The sequence below is a fragment of the Sapajus apella genome, unplaced genomic scaffold (genome assembly GCF_009761245.1).
Source record: "Sapajus apella isolate SASKATOON/1434 unplaced genomic scaffold, GSC_monkey_1.0 scaffold3, whole genome shotgun sequence".
NCBI classification, from domain to species: Eukaryota; Metazoa; Chordata; class Mammalia; order Primates; family Cebidae; genus Sapajus; species Sapajus apella.
In genome coordinates, this window is record NW_022436943.1 from 47,940,485 (window position 1) to 47,957,929 (window position 17,445).

The following is a 17,445-nucleotide window of genomic DNA, read 5'->3' on the forward strand; positions in this document are numbered from 1 at the left end:
AGAATGATGTGGAGAGGCGTTTGGTGTCCACTTTGGGGTGTGATCAGAATTGAGGCCCAGTGATTGAACCATCCCGGAGGCAGGTCAGTGTGTGGGGAAGGGTGCGGTCCAGGAAGCCAGAGGCTGAGTAGCCGGGAGTCACTAATGATTCTCTACGCACACAGTCCACCCTTGGTGGGACAACAGCCCCACCTCAAGGCATCACACACACGTGACATGACTACCCATTATCACTGTTGCTGGTGCTTCTCTCTAAATGGCAAGAGCTATGTCTTGGTGCATGCCGTCCCCTCTACATGAACACCCCCTTCCCATTCTTCACCAGCTGACCCCTCATCCTCCTCCTCTTTATCACTACCCTATCCCCATGCTTAGTGAGGCTCCTTCCTCTCGGCCCCCAGGTTACACCTTTTGCTTATATTATTCCCAGCACTGGCCGGGCACACTTTGGGAGGCCAAGGCGAGAGGATCACCTGAGTTCAGGAGTTGGAAACCACCCTGGCCAACATGGTGAAACCCTCTCTCTACTAAAAATACAAAAATTAGCCAGGTGTGGTGACAGGCACCTGTAATCCCAGCTACTCAAGAGGCTGAAGCTGGAGAATCACTTGAACCCAGGAGGTGGAGGTTGCAGTGGGCCAAGATCAGGATGGGCTTTTGCATGTTGACCAAGCTGGTCTCGAACTCCTGACCTCAGGTGATCTGCCCACCTCAGCCTCCCAAAGTGCTGGGATTACAGGCGTGAGCCACCACACCACCATGCCCAGCCAAGCCAATTCCTAAAAATAATTAAAGAATTATTTTTCTCTCTGTATATATATTTTAAAAATTTATAAGAGCTAGAAATCATATAGCTTTTCTCGTGTCTTTATAGCCAAATTCACTGTGACTTTGCTCTAAGAACCAGCCCCTACAAGAGAAAAAACTAAAGGGGATTGCAGAGATTTCTCTTTGAAAAATAAGCAGAATCTTTAGAACTTAGAAAGTCAGAAGGCAATACAGTTTCTATATTCATTCCAAACTGACTTCCAGTCATGACAAACAAATAAAATGCCCTGTTTACTCCATGAACTGACTCATGCCAGGCTCTCGGCAAAGGTTCCAGTAACACTCAAGACTCAAGGGAGTGTGTCCTCAAAGGCTCTGTACTGTATGATTCCATTTGTCTAAAATGTCCAGAATAGGCAAATCCAGACACAGAAGGCAGATGAGTGGTGGTCAGGGTCTGAGTGGGTGGGGAGACTGGGAGACAGAGTGACTGCCAATGGGCATCAGGTGTCTTTTGGGGCTAATGAAAATGTTCTGAAATGAGACAGTGGTGATGGTTGCACAATACCATGAATGTACTAAAAGCCACTGAAACTTGTACTTTAAAACGGTTAAAACAATAAATTCGGTATGTGAATTTTACTGCAATAAGCAAAAAAGTAGCTGTGTCTTACCTTCCTTCCAAAGGTTTACTAGAAACAGTGCCAGCTGTTTCACAATCACAATGTTCAGAACTGGAAAGGATGATCATTTTTAAAGCTGGGGAACCACTAGCCCAACATCGCCACGAGGGGAAATAGAGGCAGAAGTGTGTGCCCTAAGATAGTGGGCCGTGCCAGCCCCAGCCATCAGAGGAGACGTTTGTGCGTTGGGTTTGCTGTAAATGACAGAATCCACTTCAAAAGCCCCTTTGGAGCTCTTTAGTAAAATGCTCAGAGAACACCTGGGCACATTCAGGCAAGATAAACCACACAGACACCTCGCAGACAGACCTCCCGGGACAGAGGGACAGCAACAGGACTCCAAAAGCAGCTTGAAGTTTTAGCAGCACGATCACCCACAGAGTGAAGTTCAACATTCAGTCAAGAAGAATCATTCTGATTACTTAATTGGAAGATCTGATACTTTTGAAATGAAACATTTCACAAACTCTACTGAAATAAGAAATACTTTTAAAATTAATTAATTAATTAATTTTTTGAGACGGGGTTTCGCTCTTGTTGCCCAGGCTGGAGTGCAGTGGCACAATCTGTGTTCACCACAGCCTCTGCCTCTCAGGTTCAAGCGATTCTCCTGCCTCAGCCTCTTGAGTAGCTGGCATTACAGGCATGTGCCACCACGCCCAGCTAATTTTGTATTTTTAGTAGAGATGGGGTTTCTCCATGTTGGTCAGGCTGGTCTTGAACTCCCGACCTCAGGTGATCTGCCCACCTCTGCCTCCCAAAGTGCTGGGATTACAGGCGTGAGCCACCGCGCCTGGTTTGATTTATTTTTTTTTTTAAATGAATCACTGGTTATGGAAAGAACTATATGGTCTTGCAGAAAGGACAAAGTTAAAGATGTTTTGCAAGCTTAATGCAACCAAATCTGATTTGAGAATTATTGTGAGGCTTGCAGCTCTAGTTTGTGGTGTAAATATATACATACATATCTACGCAGGTAGATATGTTCACAAAAATGCTTATTTCCTATGGAAAGGACAGTTTAAGTCACTCTGTATTTCTTTTTTCCATGAGTCTAATACTGAATTATGATGATTCAAAGGCTCTCAGACTGTCGTGCTAACATTGTAAATGGCCAAACATCCAAGAAAGAAAACAAAACACAACACACACAATTTTCTTGAAGTTGTGGAAAATTAAGTAGGCACAGTTGATTGTTCTGAGCTGGTAGGAAAACTTGGGCAGCTAGCAGAGGTCTGGACAACCACGGAAAGCCCACATTAAGGACCACACCGTGAGCAGCCACCAGAGATTTGGGATGGTAGACTTACCAAGAGTGTCCACTGGCGGGGGGCACACGGTGAGAAAGTGCAGGATACACAATTGACACAAAAAGGAAAATAATAAAGTCAAACCGGTGTCCAAGCAGCAGGAGTCTTACCTTTGTTTCATGTGTCACGCAGTCCACGGCTCGCCACCAAATTTGATATCAGAGCTGATGAAACCCACATCCACCAGGAGCTCACATCCACCTTCCCCTTCTCTGTCTTACTAATATCCGTTCCTTCTCATCTAAACAAAACCTTCCCCATTAGTAATAAAAAAAAAATGCTAGAGAGTACAGCAAGGATTTTTTAAAAGAGAGATGAAGAATATATACCCAGAAGAAGCCAAGCTTTGGCAAGAAAACCTTTCGAGTGTAATTTACCATCACTTGAAAAATATCTAGGGAATCCTAGGAAACAAAGCTTAGGGAGGGATGAAAATGGAAAAAAAAAATTAAAGAGCTTAAAACTGTAGTGTAACAGCAAATATTATACTAGTATAGAACTCTGTGAGTCTGTTTATTACATTTATAATGTTGGCTTTGCAGCCTCTAGTGGAAAGAGTCAACTATTTAAATGTCAGCTGTACAGTTAATATATTATAATGGTCAGCTCGCTCACTCTCCCTCTATCTCTCTCTCTCTCTCTCTCTCTCAAGAACAGTCCCCACTGGGTGCAGTGGTGTGTGCCTATAATCCCAGCTACTAGGGAGGCTAAGGCGGGAAGATCCCTGGAGCCCAGGAGTTCGAGGCCAGCCTAGGCCAACTATCAAGATGCTGACTCAAAAAAAAAAAAAAAAAAAAAAAATCAAGACTTCTTCAGTGTAATGATCTCATGGTAATACATGGAACAATAATCATAAGAAGCACCTAATGAATGCTGGCCATTATTACTTTTTAAAATCGTTGATAAACTTTTAGTAGTTATAGATGGAAACAGAAGGCTTTACCAGAATTAATTTTTTTTTCTGAGACAGAGTCTCACTCTGTCACCAGGCTGGAGTGTAGTGATGTGATCTCGGCTCACTACAACCTCTGCCTCCTGGGTTCAAGTGATTCTCCTGTCTCAGCTTCCCGAGTAGCTAAGACTACAGGCATGTGCCACCACGCCCAGCTAATTTTTGTATTTTTAGTAGAGATGGAGTTTCACCATGTTGGCCAGGATGGTCTCGATCTCTTGACCTCATGATCCACCCGCCTCAGCCTCCCAAAGTGCTGGGATTACAGGTGTGAGCCACCACGCCCGTCCCAGAATCAATTCTTAGTTTACGCTGGTAATAATATGGGAATTAAATGAAAATTAGTCTGCTGAGTTCCGTTCATAGAGTCGGGTGGCACATATAGGTAAATACAACGTAAAACGCCTCTCATTTCCAATGTTCTCTTACTTTCCCCCACTGGGTCATGGTCAACTCCAAGACCTCCATGGCAATGAGCTGATATCATGAAGCAGGCAGAGGGCTCAAGAGACATTGTCCAGAGCCCGTGGCTACAGAGTCAGCTCCAGACCATTTCCCCAGCATCCTGCCACCTCTGTCCTTCCACCTATTGGCAACGCTGGCTCTGCCCCACACTCTTGACCTATGCACGAGCCCAGCATTTCTCTGAGGGGGGGACTGGCTAACTCCCTGCCTCGAGTTTACTTTTAGCAGGCATCCGACAAGCCTGCCTTCAAGAAAAACAGGCACACTCACCCACAGCAACAGAATATCCCGAATTGCTTTACAGATTTTGAGACAAAACCTACCAAGGGCAAGCCATTGAAAGTTTCTTGATGGAAATATTTAAACACCTTTAGATTATAAACTACCTGTCTCTACAGTAAGAAAGAGTCGAAGAATGTGATAAAAGGCATTATCTGCAGAGTAAGAAGGCAAGTGAGCCGCTCACAAAAATCACATCTGGGCATGTCTGCCCACGCCAAGGATGGTGGTAAAACCACGCTTACACGCAAAAGGCACTTGAAATGCTAAAAGGAGAGTCTGAAGAATTTTTAGATCAAAGACCACAGTGTTTGAAAAAGGCATGGCAGAAAGCTGCTTGAGAATCTCACGGAAAGGTATTAAAAAGGAAGTGATTATCTGGCTGCATACATCAGATTCCATCTATCAGGGCAAAAAAAAAAAAAAAAATAGTATCCAAAACCTTCATCCATCCGAAACGCATGGTGCGTTAAAAGAAACTGCTAACAGTTTTGCAAACCAAGGGACCAGGAATCTGCCACTTGAAAGAGATGAAATAGATCCCTCGAGGTTTTCTAGGAGAAAGGGAAATGTCAGCTAACCAGACCCCTAACAACTCAAAGCCTCAGATAAGCAGATTTCTTTGAGCCCTTAAGTGAGTTGTGTTTTCTCCAGTCCATTCTCAGCCATATGTGTGCCTCTCCATAAACCAGTCCAGTCCGGATGTGACTCTAGCATCTTTTAGAAGGCTGCTTTCATCCCAGAAATATACAAATAGAAACGCCTGATCCAAAAATGCACTTACAAATTTTAGGAAAAGGTTTTTATAAAGGATAGAAATACTAATTATTTTCTGGTTGCCTCTTGAAGTAACTAGAAATCCTCCAGAACATTCCAAGCTACTGATCTGACCGATCTCATGGACATAAGTCTACCATCTGACATGGTGCCAGAGACTGCTGGTATGAACCTCTAGCTGAGAAGACAGACGCTTCAGAAACTCCTGATCTCGGCCTCCACTCTCTCAGCCTTCAGGCCCACGTGCCCTAAGGAACCACACAACTAAATGCCAGTCATTCCCAAGTCCCAGGGCCAGATGCCCCTCTTCACGTTATGCACAGTGCAGCATCCTATGGGTCCCAAGTCTTTCTATCCAGCCTCGATGGGGAGCTCGTAATCCTGCAGGCAGCTCAAGCCAGTGCTAGGAAGGTCTAATTGCCAGAAACTTCCTTTGATGTTGCACTGCAATCACCCTATCAGACTTCACCCAGAGGTATAAATTCTGCTAATTGGGCAATGTCAGTGACTTTGAGTGACAGATGAGAACCAATTCAGCCTCCATGCAGAATTTAGATAAAAGGGTTATCACTGCAGCCAAGAACTTTGGGCCTCTGAAAAGTGAGCTGTGGAAGAGCTGAGGCACAATAGCTACTTTTTCTTACCTTATCCTTTTCACCAAACTCCCAAACCTTTTCTAAACCTAAGCATCTTCCCTGGACCATCTCTCTCAGGCCAGGAATCCCTTCTCTCTCAAAGCTGCCAACCTGTCAGTTACAGGGAGTTCAGCACCAAACTGTGACCAGCCTGCCCTCCTCTGGGCCTCGGACTTCATGGAATACGGTAGTAATTTTACTTATAAATGTTTACCTCTAGAGTCACTAAAATGTTGCTAAGTCATAAACCCTATTACTTATCAAACACTAGCTCCCAGGTGCCTTGGTTACACAGGATACAAATATGAGGAGCTCCAGACCAAAAAAACATCCAAAAGAAACTGCTGGGGCCAACGCTGATGGAAAATCTGATGTGGGTGAAAATTCTGCTGTCTTTATCTTGAAATGGGCTTATGACTGTTGTGAAAATTTGGTGGAGGGGCCTCATTTTTCAGAAATATTCAAGGTTAAAAACTGTCCTATCACCACCTCACCCCACACCTCTCTCCTCCATCCCATCCCTCCAAATGTGTTTTCTTCTATTCCCAACAGAGAACTGCTTGTTTGGGGGAGAGGAAATTCAGTGTGGGGGATCCCAATCGGAAAAGGCTGCTGTCTCAAATTGACGGTAAATACCACCCACGGAGCAGCCTGATGGGAGAACCCCATCTTCTCAGCGGTGAAGCAGCAGATTCAGAAAGAAACTTGATGACAAAGAAGAACCGACTGGAGGAATGTTGCCTTCTCCAGCTCAGGACAAAGTCCCTATGTTTTTAGGTGGTAGTAAAATGTTGCAAGTGCAGGCTGGGTGCGGTGGCTCACACCTATAATCCCAGCACTTTGAGAGGCGGGCGGATCACGAGGTCAGGAGATTGAGATCATCCTGGCCAACATGGTGAAACCCCATCTCTATTAAACATGCAAAAATGAGCCAGGCATGGTGGCACACACCTCTATGTAGTCTCAGCTACTCAAGAGGCTGAGGCAGGAGAATCGCTTGAACCAGGGAGTTGGAGGTTGCAGTGAGCCAAGATCACGCCACTGCACTCCAGCCTGGCGACAGGGCGAAACTCCATCTCAAAAAAAAAAAAAAAAAAAAAAAAAGTTAAAAGTGCTTGCAAACTGGATGCTGCTAGATTTTTCTCTCAAACTCCCAGTCCATTCTGGAGGAACAAAGGTGGGTCAAAGATCTGACAATTCACTGGTTTGCGAGGGAGGATACACGAGGACGTGGGGGAAGGCATCTTGCGTGGTTCTGCTCAGTGGTAGATTATCAAGCTCCTCCGCCACGAACACCATGGAAAACCCCCTGTATGGTCATGACTCCCAGCTTCCCCTGCACCCATTCCTAGCATTTTCACAAGACTTAATAAAGGGTTTCGGAGATTATAGGCTTTGAAAGCTGCAGGAGAAAATGACATAATTTCTGTAATAATTACTAGAGAACATTTGCATAAAGGCCTTTCTGCATTATCCCAAGGCTTCTAAGAAATTTGTAGGTATCATTACAAAGCACAGTAGGCATGGAAACTGTCAAACTTGGAAGACAAAGCTGGGGGAAGGAGCATGTCAAGTGCCACTTGGCAAGGGCCTCAAATTAATACCTACTCTGCACTTTGAGACCTTTCACTCAGACGGGTCCTATTTGCTCCCATCTGGGTTTCCAGGTTTTCCATCATACTTAAGGAAGTCTCTGAGGTGAGCACCTTTTGCTTCAAAGACAAATCAAGCACTCCATCAGAAGTAACAACATCGGTGGCAGAATTTTAGGAGTTACCTTTTTTTGCTTTCTTCTGCAGTTTCAGCGTATCCGAGGACTTCTTTTTTATCTCTTGGCGGGCTTTTTTATATTCTAAGAGAAAGCAGATATGGAATATTTTTACCATTTTTTACCAATATTGCTTAACAGAAAATATTTTAGGAACAGCCATTATCTCAGAAAGCATAAACTGTGACATGCCGTCAATGGCTTTATCAGAATACGATATGATAATCGCATGATGACATTTTACAACCAAGGGGCTAGGGACATGAAAATAAAATGCACAATGGTCTTGCCCTGTCGTATTCACTCATACCAGCTTTCAGGGGAGGCTTCCTTTGGGAATACTTTTTTTTTTTCTTTTTTGGAGACGGAGTCTTGTTCTGTAGCCCAGGCTGATATGCAGTGGTGTGATCTCGGCTCATTGCAACCTCCACCTCCCGAGTTCAAGCGATTCTCCTGCCTCAGCCTCCTGAATAGCTGGGATTACAGGCACCTGCCACCACACCTGGCTAATTTTTGTGTTTTTAATAGAGATGTGGTTTTACCCTGTTGGCGAGGCTAGTCTTAAACACCTGACCTCAAGTGATTCACCCACCTCCGCCTCCCAAAGTGCTGGGATTACAGGTGTGAGCCACTGCGCCCAGCCAGGAATACTTTAATAAAAATGAAAAAAATTCACAATTTCTCAGCTCAAGTATCTGGAAAGATTTTTCAATATTACCTACTTTCCCAAAGCCCAAATCCACAGTATTTTGCTAAAACAAAACAAAACAAAATAAAACTCTACGTGGAAAAGATGCTGGCCAGATGTTAAAATCCAGGAAAAAGTGTCTCGTATAGCAGGAGAAGCTAGATCACACAGTGGGGACACTGGGCAAGAGCCAGCTGCCTTACTTTCAGCATGGGTCCTGTGGTTAGCTCCATGGACACCTCCGAGGGGCAGTCCACGTGTACCACATTCCCTGCCAACTGCTTCCTCCTCCACCAATGGACCATTCACAGACTGCCCCATTTCTGTTGCTGGCATCCTCATCATCCACACACAGACGCCTGGGATGACGGTCACCTCTGACCCTTCTCCCCTTTGCTGCCCCCAGAGTCAATTAATTGCCAGCTCCCGTACATTTCACCTTGGCCAGCTCCCTTGCAGCTAGCTCTGAGGTTTCCCTTCCATTGGCCCTAAGCCTGTTTACACGCACCTGGAATCACCCTGCAGCCAGTCCTTCCTCTCCTTCCCTCTCTCTCCAGTTTCTCCTCCTTAGCTCGACCTGCAGGCCTTCTCTTCTTCCTTTCACTCACTGCAGGTGTGGGATCCTTTGATCCATGTTCCCTCCCCTCCCCTCCCCCTCCACCCCCGCCGCCGCTGCCCCACCAGCATCTGTACACTTTGGTTCCAAAAAGAAGGGATTGTACCTTTCTGGACCTCCCTGTCTCCAATGCCTAGCACAAAGCCTGGCACATAGGCGTCGAGATACATTTGTGGAAGGCTTAAACTGTGGCCAGAAGAGTTTTCCAAAAGCGCAACGCTGTTCATGTCATAACTCTCAGGCTCCCTCACACTGGCACCCAAAGCCTCTGCAGGATGAACTGACGTCTATGGAGGGCGGCTCTCCACTCTCTTCTGGTCATTCCCCAATCTTCCCTGCCTATCTGCGTGGTTATCTCTGACTAGGACACCTTCACTGCTCTAATCAACGTGATGAAACCACATCCATCCACTGGGATCCCTCCACACAGCACCTCGTTTTCTAACTCCTCAACCAAACCTCTCCCACCTCTGGGGCTCCCTGTATCTCTGTCCCCCAACATCCTGTGCTCTGCCCTGCAGTCTCTCCTCCCCCTGCCTGTAAGCTCCCTGAAGGCAGGAGCAGTGTCTGGGTCACATCTGAGCATCCTGGGCTAGCAGGGTGGGTTGTGTGTCACTGCTACTTGGATCACGCTCCCTGAGTTAAGGCTGAAGCAAAACGATGAAGGAAGTGCTGTGTCACCGAGGATGGGGGTCAGGGGCTCTGTACACCACGACCTCTCGGCCTCTGTACAGAGAGGCCACTTAGCAGGTATTCAGGGCCAGATAATGGGTCTCAATTCACATTCAGGCCTAGGCTCTTCATCTCTGTATGTGACCCCTAAGAAGAAAATTGAGACATGTTTCTCTGTATGCAGTTGGGATGGGAGCGAGGGGGAATATTCCATGAAAATCAAGGGACCTGTGTTTTATGGGATGAGTAGAGCTCTCTGCAACACCTGCTACCTTCTCCAGTGGGCTCAGCACAACCACTCTTACAAAAGGCCTTACACATCCAATTTGAAGTCTCAGTTTTGCTGCACTAGCAAAGGGGAACATTTAATAGAGAAGGAGAAGGAGGCTCCTGCAGGGTGGAGGGGCCCAAAAGGCCTGGGCAGGCTGCACCGGCTCCTCACAGGCACAGAGGGTGAAGAGAGACCCACGCAGGAGTGCAGGCTCCCTGAGGGCAAGTGCCGGGCTGGCTGGTTGTCTGCTGCATCCCCAGGGCCTTGACGAGCGGCTGGTGTGGGCATGCAGCAGATGCCTGACAAGTCCTCAGCCAACAAATGAGCCAAGTCAGCCAGCACGAACTGAACTGGGCCAAACATAATTATCAACTCTTTCCCCATCTGAAAAAATTTCAAATGGTTCTATTTTCTTTTACCCAATGAAAAGTACAGATGGGTAAATCTCATGAGCCTAAGAAAACTCATGACCTGATTAACATATAGTGGGATCCAGTTAATCCCCTGAATTTGCCTCTCTTCCTAACTTCAAGTTAAGGTAGAGAGGATAAAAGTTTATAAATTAACTTTTTTTTTCTTGAGAGGGAGTCTTGCTGTGTTGCAGGTTTGAGTGCAACCCCAAAACTGGAGCGCAGCAGCACGATCTTGGCTCACTGCAGCCTCTGCCTCCTGAGTTCAAGTGATTCTCCTGCCTCAGCCTCCCGAGTAGCTGGGATTACAGGTGCATGCCACCACGCCCAGGTAATTTTTTGTGTGTTTTTAGTAGACACAGGGTTTCGCCATGTTGGCCAGGCTGGTTTCAAACTCTTGACCTTAAATGATCCACCCGCCTCAGCCTCCCAAAGTGCTGGGATTACAGGCATATGCCATCATGCCTGGCCCCTATTAACTTTATATAACTGCTAAATATTTGGCTATTGTATCCATACTTCTGAATCTCAACACAAATAAGCCATCACTCCTTCCGGTTCTTGTATCAAAATGGTTTGCTGAAGTTCTACACAAGACTGATTTCTGATCAAAAAGAAGACATGGCTGCAGAGTCTACTGTCTGTAATAGACAAATTTAAAAGACCATGCACCAAAAGCCAAGACCAACTTATTTATTTCTGTGGCTCCAGAGCATGCACAGGCATGGAATATGGTAAGTTCTCAGTAGTGTCAGTGCCTGCGAGGGGAGGGATGAATAATCTGAATGAACGTGCAACTTTCTGGAGGCTACTTATAGTTGCTGAGGACACAGAATGATTTTCTTTTTTTTTTTTCTTTTTTCTTTTGAGACCGAGTTTTGCTCTTGTTGCCCAGGCTGGAGTGCAGTGGCGCAATCTCAGCTCACTGCAACCTCCGCCTCTTGGGTTCAAGCGATTCCCCTGCCTCAGCATCCCAAGTAGCTGGGATTACAGGCATGCACCACCTCACCTGGCTAATTTTTGTATTTTTAGTAGAGACGGGTTTCACCATGTTGGCCAGGCTGGTCTCAAACTCCTGATCTCAGGTGATCCGCCCACATCAGCCTCCCAAAGTGCTGGGATTACAGGCCTGAGCCAGCTCGCCCACACTGTGATTTATTCTTAATTCAGCTGAATACAATTCATGCCACTGAGGGATCAAAGTATCAGCTGCTGAATGTTGGTTCACACCAAAGAAACTGCACTCAGACTTGCAACGGGATCACTTTGTTCTCCTCATCCCCTGACACAGATGTCCTTACAGGAGAAGCAGGGACAGAGCTGGCCCTTGGCTGTTGTGATGACACCAGTAAACTTAGCAGCGGGGTCAGGCAGCAACTTCCCACAGCGCCCCCTAGTGTGCGATGATGCGCTAGACATCTCGCTTCTGTACCTTTTGCATGGTCTTTATCCAGCTGGTTGGCCACTTTCTTCCATTCTTCCATCTGTTCTTGAAGTGGGTTTATCAGACAATCAATTAAAGCACTTTTACCAAGAAGGGATTAAAAAAAAGGAAGAAATTAAATAGATGCATTCTGTTGTCAGGATTTACATGTGGTTGTCAAAATATACCTAAAGCACAATTACCTGAAACTGACGTTCTCATCTAAACCCCTGGGCTCTCAAACAGTCATGTTCCAAGAATGCTTGTTTTTTGGAGACGGAGTCTCACTCTGTCACCAGGCTGGAGTGCAGTGGCGCAATCTTGGCTCACTGCAACCTCCACCTCCCAGCTTCAAGTGATTCCCCTGCCTCAGCCTCCCAAGTAGCTGGGACTACAGGCACACGCCACCAAGCCTGGCTAATTTTTTGTATTTTAGTAGAGTCGGGATTTCACCACGTTGGTCAGGATGGTCTTGATCTCCTGACCTCGTGATCCGCCCGCCTCAGCCTCTCAAAGTGCTGGAGTTACAGGCATGAGTCGCTACTCCAACCCCAAGAATGCTTTTCAATGACTATTAAGAAGCTGCCAACATGACAGGTGGGAGTGACCCTTCTTCCCATTCTCTCTGTGATATTCCAGTGCTTGTATTAACAAGCCAAGTGGCAGAACCACATGGGTCACAACAGGGACTCCCAAAATGCAAGGACACCTGGGCCTTTCCTCACCCTCAGTGGAGAATTTAAGGGTGGGGCCCCAAGTCACTATTTTAAAAAAATACCCACAAGATTCTGATGTGCATGCGGCCTTACGGGTCATAAATATGCACTAAGTGTGGAGAGCCTTGAGAAAAAGAAGAGTGAAGGGACCCAGGAAATTCTCGAGCAGCACCGCCAGCCTCGCGGTCACTGAGGGGTGAAGGTGTCTGCAGGTGCGCCCCTTCGTTTTATGCAGTCTCCCAAACAGAATCATGTGAAACTGCTGAATGATGCTGATCTGCTTGGAAAAAAAGTCCACTTTCACTTGAACATTTATAACTCAATTCTGGTGCCAGCTACTACCATTTCTCCCTACTCTGGAAGCCTGCAAGCCAGACAGGAAGCTGGCGGCGTGGAGGGGTCTGTGAGCTGCCACATCCCTAGGCTGAGTCTGGAGGAAGCACACAGGATAGCAAGGCACACCTCACTCTCCAACTTCACAGCCCCTCTTCCTACAAGGCTCCTGCAGGACAGTGGGGGCCCCAAAGGCCTCAGCAGGCTGCACCAGTTCCTTGCATATCAGAGGGTGAGGAGAGACCCATGCAGGATGGCAGGCTCAGTGAAGGCAGGGGCTTGGCTGGCTAGTTGTCTGCTCCATCCCCAGGGCCTCAACCAGTGGCTGGCATGCAGCAGATGCCTGACAAATACTCATCCAATGAATGAGCCAAGTCAAGAAAAAGATAGGTTGTGGGGATTTAAATGCTGTGTGCCATGCATGTCTGCTTCCTGAAATCTGCAAGGGTGTTTGAGATGAGCAAAACATGAACCTTACCTTGAAAACTGCCTCAGCTTGGCTTCTATGCTTCTGTGCCTCATGCACATCCTGGTGAGAGCAGATCCAATCTCCCTGGTCCCACCTGAAAGAGCAACAGAGGCAAAGGTGAGGGAAAGAAGACTAGCAGGGATCACTGACAAGTCAGATTTTACCATGTTGTAAAATCTAAGCCACTATCTTTAGAAACTTCTCGCCATGCACATGTGTGCATACACACAAGCACATGTAAACATATATGTACGTCTGGTGACAGATCTCTGTAACAACAAAACTATCGCAAAAGGCTGCTCTTACTATATAGCACACTCTGTGCATTTCTATTCTGTCTGGTTTTTTTTTTTTTTTTTGAATGCTGATTGTGATCTAGAAATTGACTTTACAGCCTATAAATCAACCATGACCTGTAGTTTGAAAAACAGTTCTCATGAAAGATGATCAAGATAGTATCTGCTGTTTAGGGAACAGCTATATTTTTCTCACTAATTCTGACAAAATAATCCTCTCAACATTATTTAGAACAGCTAAGGCAGCCATGCTAGCTAATTATTTCAAGACAAATGTTCTAGAATACATGTAATTCAGAGAATAGCAAGACTAAAGCAAAATGAGGTAACAGGACTTTTTTTTTTTTTTTTTTTTGAGATGGGGTTTTGCTCAGGCTGGAGTGCAGTGGTGCAATCACAGCTCACCACAACCTTCTACCTCCCAGGTCCAGGTGATTCTCCTGACTTAGCCTCCAGAGTAGCTGGGATTACAGGCGCATGCCACCATACCCAGCTGATATTTTTGTGTGTGTGGTAGAGACGGGGTTTTTCACCATGTCGTCCAGGCTGGTCTCAAATTTCTGACCTCAGGTGGTCCACTTGCCTCAGCCTTCCAAAGTGCTGAGATTACATGCATGAGCCACCATGCCCAGCCAGTAATAGGACTTTTTTTTTTTTTTTTTTTTGAGACAGTTTTGTGTGTGTTGCCCAGGCTGGAGTGCAATGGTGAAATCTTGGCTCACTGCAACCTATGCCTCCCAGGTTCAAGTGATTCTCCTGACCTCAGCCTCCCAAGTAGCTGGAATTACAGGCATGTGCCATCACGCCTGGCTAATTTTATATTTTTAGTAGAGACAGGGTTTCTCCATGGTCAGGCTGCTCTCGAACTCCTGATCTCAGGTGATCCACCCGCCTCAGCCTCTGAAAGAGCTAGAATTACAGGCATGAGCCACCGCACCTGGCCAGTAACAGGACATTTTTCAAATGGGCTTGGGTAACACCAGGAACAGAGGTCTTCAAGCTCAGCAAATACTAAAGAAGTTGCAGCCCATTTGATTTTCCCGAAATTCTCGTCATACTTTTCCCCTTCGGGCACACCTTCTCTAAGATTATTTTTGAGGTTCTTCTCTTCCTTCTCCCTCCTAAAAACAATGCGTGAATCAGAATTTACTGGGGTGTGGGAAAGCAAATTATAACCACACATGGTAATTCTGCACTGAACACTGGAGGGCACAATTGTAAACGCTATGAAAACACTGGTGCTTGTGAATTCGGGGGAAAGTATCCAATAAAGCATTATTTTTAACAGACAAGAACCTAAAGGGAAAGCCACAGGAATTTGTGGCCGGTTTCACCATGTCGAATTACCAGAAGAACATTCCCTCTTTTATTAGTACTCATGACATTATTACGGGTTGGATTTTCCTGTGCCCTCTCTTCTAGAAATGTCCATTTGCTCTTCCAGTTCCACCTGTTTTCCATTTCATTGTACAAAACCATCAGGTTTCTACAACCAAATAATAGTAACTATGACATATATATATTGTATATTAATATTTCTATATTTTATTTCATATTGAAAAGAGAAACCTTAGGGCAATACCTCTATTCCTCTAAAAACAGGATTTTCTCAATCTGGACGATACTGACAGCCTGGGCTGATGCTGCTTTGCTGCTGGGCTGTGCTGTGTGGTGTGAGATGTTTAGCAGTGTCCCTGGCCCTACCCACCAGAAGTCAATGGCTGACTTCCTTTAACCCCACACCCAGATTTGTGATCCTCCAAAATGTCTCCAGAGAGTACCAAGTGTGAGCAAAACATCACCCCTGCTGAAACCGCTGCTAGAAAAGAACCCAAGTGAGGGCTAACTGTTGCCAGAGTTTGACTTTTTAAATGAGCAGAGTCTCTTAAAAATGTGCCTGCCTCCAAAAAGGAGGGGATGCCAAGCCCATCTCAGCATTGCCGCCCACCAGCGTTCACACCAGGGAGAGCCAGCAGAGGGCGCTGTTTTCACACACTCTGCCCTGCCTTCTGCACTCTCCAAGTTCTCCTGAGCTTTGTGCTGCTTATGAGCAAAGATGAGGAACATTTTATCCCCAGGGAAATATTTCCTATTTTTTTTCTGGGCCTTCATTTGATTAAAAGTTAATAACCTGGCCTCACAAGTAAACTAGCACACTCTCTCACTAATGGGAGGAGTGTAAACTTCTACTTTCCTGCAGCAAAATGTGGTGGCATCTATCAAGAAAAGCCTTGAAAATATTTTTCTTTGACCCAGCAATTCTAATTCTAGAAATGTAACCTGCGGAAATGATTAAGAGTGAGAACAAGCCCTTACCTACGAGGGCAGTCACCAAAATGCTGTTCACAGCATCAAAAGACTGGGAACAAAATTCCATTGCGGAGATTGATCAGGTTAAACCAACCACAGACCACCACCATGTGATGGAATTGCAGGCAGTCGTTTAAAAGGCTGGAGAACGTTTAAGTGTACAGGAAGAGGTACAGCACTGGATGTGCCGGGCACTGCTGTGGGTTGAGCACACTTCAACTCATTTAATCCTCGATGCACCTCCAGCCGCATCAGTACTGTGACCGATCCCATGTTATAGGAAGGAAAAGTGCCTGAGTGATTGTCACAGGTTACATCGCTAGTAAGTGGAACTCAAACCTAGGCTGACGCTCCAGCGTCTATACATTTATCCCCTCGGGTATATTGTACTTGCTATAGATAAAGGGAGCTGGGACAGAGCAGAAATGAGAGCCTAGAACCACCCACACAAAACCTATTGTTCTACACGCGATTATGGGTGTCGGTGCTTTACAGCCGGCTCTCAAATTTGCTTCTAGAGCCTAGCCCTGAGCGTAGCCCTGTCTAATCGGTACCACAGGGATTGAGTGCCGTCCTTGCTAAGCTACTACAGGGAGTTCGGGGATGGAGAGTTGCTTTATGGATAACTCATGCCTCTGTTTCCTCGAGCTTATGATGTGGAAAAGATCATCTCATACGCCAGTGCCCCCACTCCGTTTCTCTGCTTTACTACTTCTGTCACCTTCCCAGGTATTTCCTATAGATTGTCACTGGTCACTTAGTCATCTCCAGAAAAGCCCAAGGCTTCTCAGAAACAAACTGGCCAGGTGCGGTGACTCACGCCTGTAATCCCAGCAGGGTGGAAGGCCAAGGCGGGCAGATGATCTGAGGTCAGGAGTTCAAGATCAGCCTGGCCAACATGGTGAAACTCTGTCTTTACTAAAAATACAAAAATTAGCCAGGTGTGGTGGTACATGCTTATAATCCCAGCTATTCAGGAGGCTGAAGAAGGAGAATCGCTGGAACCATGGAGGTGGAGGCTGCAGTGAGCTAAGATGACGCCACTACACTCCAGCCTGGGCAATAGAGTGAGACTCTGTCTCAAAATTAAAAAGAAAATAGCTGAACTATGGTACAATATCAATTTCTAGACATAATGTATGTGGCTCCACCACTGTGCCTCTGTAGAAGAGGAAGCCCTAGAGAGGACAGGAAATAACCACAAAAAAAACTTCCAAACAGCAGCGTCTCTGTGTTCAGCTGGCACGAGGACAGGAGGCAGATGACATCCTCTGTGGACCCCAGGACTGAGCTGTTGGAATCACTGCTCATCTCGGCAACATGGGGCACCCTAAAAATAGGTCCCTTTGTGGAAGTGCTTCATGTCTTTATGCTCTCCCGAGCCCTTGCAATAACTTAAACAAAAATCAGCAGGTTTGAATACACTTCAGAGGAAACTGGCTTGAGCTACAAAGACGGAGAAAACATCTGGAAGAGCTCCCACTTGCGAGTGGGCATATTTGTGGAATCAAGTGGCTAGTTGAGGCACACGCAGCAGCTCGAGTGAAGATAACACCTTACTTCTGTGTTCTCCACACCTAGCATTGGTGTTGGATAAAGGAACT

General features: G+C 46.1%; 1 protein-coding gene across 7 annotated transcripts in view; it reads right to left on the bottom strand.

The window, feature by feature from the left end:
• The window catches only part of MTSS1 (MTSS I-BAR domain containing 1), a 185,603-nt gene that overhangs the window by 26,530 nt on the left and 141,628 nt on the right, over positions 1 to 17,445 (bottom strand). For 4 of the 7 annotated variants that reach the window (XM_032246465.1, XM_032246473.1, XM_032246503.1 and 1 more), the window contains exons 4-7: positions 13,245 to 13,329; positions 11,727 to 11,818; positions 7,647 to 7,721; positions 2,762 to 2,773 (exon numbers count right to left, since the gene is read on the bottom strand). In XM_032246465.1, the coding sequence (XP_032102356.1) occupies positions 2,762 to 2,773; positions 7,647 to 7,721; positions 11,727 to 11,818; positions 13,245 to 13,329 (264 nt within the window). The remainder of the gene's footprint in view (positions 1 to 2,761; positions 2,774 to 7,646; positions 7,722 to 11,726; positions 11,819 to 13,244; positions 13,330 to 17,445) is intronic. The other 3 variants (XM_032246479.1, XM_032246495.1, XM_032246509.1) reach the window with 1 other exon arrangement.